We start from the raw sequence: 4526 nt of genomic DNA, 5'->3' as shown, positions 1-4526 counted from the left end.
TGCTCGTGTTCGGTTCGTGTTCGGCTCGTTCGTTAAGAAACGAACACGAGCTTATTTCAAACAAACTAAATTTTAAACAAACCAAACACGAACACAAGCTTTGTTCGTTCGTGTTTGGTTCGTTTACACCCCTAACCGCAGCGCGGGGCCAATGGCAGAATAGTAAATTAACCCTCACAAAACGGGCAAAATGTAATTTCATGCTGCTCAAGCAGCTCAAAACATCTCCTTCATCCTTTCCTCTTCCCAGCACCCACTTCCCACCATCCCCTGTTTCTATAAATACGCAGCTCTCTCCCTCCTCCCATCTTCCCCTACCCCTATACCCCCTTGTCTTCTCCGACAAAATTCTATTGTTTCAAGAAGACACGGATGGATTCTTATCCGCTGCACCTCGCCATGGCGGCGCTTGTTGGCGCCTCCTTCGTCGCCGTCTCGGCCTACTATATGCATCGTAAAACCCTAACGCAGTTGCTGGAGTTTGCTCGCGCGGTGGAGATGGAACGCGAGCGCGACCGGGCTGGGACCACTGGCGCTGGTGGGGTTGCGGAGGAGGACTGCGGAGAGAAGGACGGTGAGGGGTACAGGCGGCAGAGGGGTCAGGGCCAGTACCGGCGGAAGGGGAAGGGGTATTTTGGGCGCAGCGGCGGGTCGCTCTCAATGCCGGATGTGAAGGCAGCGGTGGAGGATGTTGGAGAGCAGGAGTATGTCGAGGGGGAGGAGGGCCGGGCTGTGATGAACGGGCCGTTGTCTGCTGCTCCTCTGGAGGATCATAGGAACCAGCTAGTTCCGCCGGGCCTACCCCGTCTTCGCACTGTGCTAGAAGGTACAATATCTTCTAGTTACTCCCTATTTTTATGTTAGTCACAATTTGCTCGCTACTGTGCTATACCAAAAAGGTTGTTTCTTCAATCACTTACCTCGATGTTGTTGTTGAATATCTAGTCAGAATCAACTAGGCATTTGAATTCTTCTTTTATTGCAAGGAAATAGCAAGGATTTGTGATCGAGTTTTTGGGAAAGGATAACAAGGATGAGATCTATGATAGAAATTATCCATAGTTTTTTATATAAAAAATTAACGTGAATTGTTGGATTCTAATGCGCATAATTCCTTTGTTTTAGTCTCTATGCTTCTGTCTTTGAGCAAATTTATATTATTTTGACAATTAATTAGGCGCTAGGAAAATCCTTAGTTCTATTTATATGAGTGCTGGATTCAGTAAAGTTGTTTCATTTTTTGCATTATTTTATGAAAATAAGAAATCCTGCTTGTAGGGCTAAGGTTATTATTGAATGTTATAAGATATTTCTCTATGATTATCTTATGCTGTAAGGGTTCAATTAGGCACTCGAGTGACTTTTCAATTCTTTTTATAGAATTTTCTTCACTTATAACCCAAGAAAAAAAAAAGTGTTATGTGGAAGCTAATAAGTTGTATCTCTGAGTATGGCAAATATTAATGAGAAACCAGAGGCTATAAACTAAATACTAGAATCTGATACCCAACAATAATATTATTTAATTTAAATGATGAAAGATTTTAAAATGATAGTAACTTTGTGCATGAGCATAATCATCAGAAAACAATCCCGGGAGATCATCATTTTCGTAGATCAAGTACTCAATTTCACATGTTTGATGGGATATTTTGAAAGCTTTAACTAAAGCTGTTGTGAGAACAATCCATGTATTTTCATTTGCAGCATATAGAATGTTAGGTTTTGCAATTGTGATGCATACAATTTTCTTAGAGGATAGGATGGCTGGAATAGGAACATGAGATTCTTTAATTAACATTTTCAAAAAGATTTGCTGGAAAAACTTTCATGGATGGATGGAATGGTTAGAATCATATATGATAAAGTGTATTTTTATTTGTGCTTCATTTGTTAGAGTGAGTCACCATTGGAAAGCACTCTATTTGGTGCTAATTTTCCACTAAATAAAACAATTAGCATATTTTCTTGACTTTTTGAAAAGTTTATTGAGATATGTTGTTGACAACCATCCATCCACCATATTTTCTGACTATGATCAATAATAACATAGATATCTAGAAGGTTTTTGCTTAGGCACGATGTGCATTTTGAGCTGTAGTGAGGCAATTCCGTGGATTGCTTTGAGAAGGGAAAGTTTGCAAGTAGGGCAAAAACACTAGGATTGTTAGGCAGAGGAGATTATTGTAAGAAACAGAACAATGATGCTAAATTTTGTGTCCACTCAGAAATATTTCATGCAATTTCTTTCTCTTGTTCTTTTCGAAATTAATTTTTGTGTGTGTGTTTTTTTTTTTTGAGATTGGCAAAATAAATATAGTCAACACATATTCCTCAACAAAAGTCATTATTTCTTCTAAATGACAAGGAGTTTACCAAACAACATTGCTTATCCAGGTTTTTTTTCCATTGCAAAATATTCTTCCTGGTGCCTTCAATAGTATATCTAGATTTCGCCTTACTCTTTGCTCATGAGGTTGTCCTTCTTGGGCAATACACTACCAATCACAGCTAAGCTTTGGCTCACTAAATGGCAATCATATATGTTCCCCTCTTTAGTGGATTTATATTTTCAACGATTTACATGCATACCGCTTAATTCTTTTATATTTACATATCTAACACCTAAACTTCTATTTTTACATACACGCCACCTTCCTTATGCATGAAAAGGTGATTTCATTTTTTAAATGTTAAAATAATGATGTTTTTTATGTGATATAAAAGATTTGGGTGCTATAAATGTAATACTTAAACTTTAATGTTAGATATGTAGATACATTAGAATTGGGTAGTATGTATGTAAATGCCCCTTATTTTTTTTCCCCTCAACATATGACGTATATAACATTCTAGCAACTATTTATTATTTTCCTCTCCTAAAGGCAGGCTCTTTTGTGTTATTTTCCTGTCCATCGTTGAAAACACCACTTTTTATCTACATTGTGAATTATTGAAATAGCAATGTTTATCTAACGTTTATATCAAAATGCTTTATATTTATTATCTTGGGCATTGCTTTGCCATCCATCTATCATTGTTTTTCACCATTCTATAGTTTTTCATCTCTCGTTTAGCATTGAGTGTTGATTCTCTACATCTAACATAATACTTGAGATCACACTGTTTTATTCTTCTAATAAATATGAGACGATGAAGCAGTCTCTATTTGATGTTGAAATCAAAACAGTGACTGCAAGCTACCCAATATGTAAATGCTTATATGCCATTGGCCCTACTGGCCTTCATTTGTTCAACTCTGCTACTTTTTTTTTCTTTGGGTTAGTATAAAATAGTTGGTTTGGAGTGATCATTAAAATTCCATTGCGATCTAGAGGTCTCATGGCCGGGTAAGAAAATAAACTTTATATGATGAAATGTAAAATGAATGTGTTAACTTTACTGTAGATCTGCGTGGGTGGAATTCTTGTATGATGTGCATGCCCACAAGCTTTTTGTTTGTAGAGAAATTCACACATTCCTTGCTATGCTAACAATAAAGAATGAATTAAGGGACTTTTGTATACATATCACACAATTCTTATATATTTACATATCTAACACTTAAACTCTTATATGTGCATGCATGATCACTCGAATCTTTAAAATCACATAAAAATACCACTATTTCTAACTTTTTACAAGTGAAGTACACATTTTCATGCATTATAACATCAATATTTTATAAATGTAAATGCCAAATCCAGGTGTTAGATATGTAAATGCATAAGAATTGTGTGGCATGTATGCCAATTTCTCTCGAGTTAATTATAAGAATTGCTAGTGTCTCTTGAAGGTTGTTCAAGATAGTATGACGGCACAATCTTTTTTTATTAAAAAAATTATTATTTTCATTAACAAATTAAAAAAAAAATGTAAACACCGCATGAAGTAATTGAAAATTGTTTTATCACAACTGTGTTTAATAATTTTTTTTTTAAATTCTCATAATCTATTTTAAATAATCTGGCAAACATTTGTGCTAATATAACATATGACAGAAGGAAGTGCATTTAATTTTGCAAGCTCCACATGTTGCTTATGGAGGACTTGCAGTTGTTTCTTTGATGGGTTAAATTATGAGATATTTTTACTTTGGCCTATTACAACCTCATATGTATCTATTGTATTTCAAAGACTAAGATATATTGTCTGTTGGGTCGTCTTTAGGAGCTAGGTAATTCTTCTTTGGATATATATATTGTCGGCGCTTAAAAGGGGAAAGAGGAGAGTTTTCGCAATGTTTGTTTGGGGGTCGCCCGTAAGAAGCTGTCGGTCGCCGGAATCGAAATCCCGTCGCCCGCTTCGGAAGGACTTTTTAATTTACGTATATATATATATATATATATAATTTTAGAAAAATATGAAATCAAACTGACCTCATATTTTTTATAGTTTAAATGAAAGAGCACTCAACCTCAAATCCTGTATCTACCCCAAGGGATAAACACAAGACTTGAGGGTGAGGCTCGATCAAATAAACTAAGAAAGATATGACATCCGTTTGGGTCTGCGAAACCGTTTTA

The 4526-nt window shown here is 35.9% G+C and overlaps 1 protein-coding gene across 1 annotated transcript in view; it reads left to right on the top strand.

The window, feature by feature from the left end:
* Positions 1-236: 236 nt before the first annotated feature.
* The window catches only part of LOC110023708 (AMP deaminase), a 45780-nt gene continuing 41490 nt past the window's right edge, over positions 237-4526 (top strand). Inside the window, exon 1 of the mRNA XM_020723249.1 lies at positions 237-826. Within this exon, the coding sequence (XP_020578908.1) occupies positions 373-826 (454 nt within the window). The 5' untranslated portion in view covers positions 237-372. The remainder of the gene's footprint in view (positions 827-4526) is intronic.

This window comes from Phalaenopsis equestris, unplaced genomic scaffold, assembly GCF_001263595.1.
Source record: "Phalaenopsis equestris unplaced genomic scaffold, ASM126359v1 Scaffold000226, whole genome shotgun sequence".
Classification (NCBI taxonomy): Eukaryota; Viridiplantae; Streptophyta; class Magnoliopsida; order Asparagales; family Orchidaceae; genus Phalaenopsis; species Phalaenopsis equestris.
This window is presented reverse-complemented; position numbering and strand designations above follow the sequence as displayed.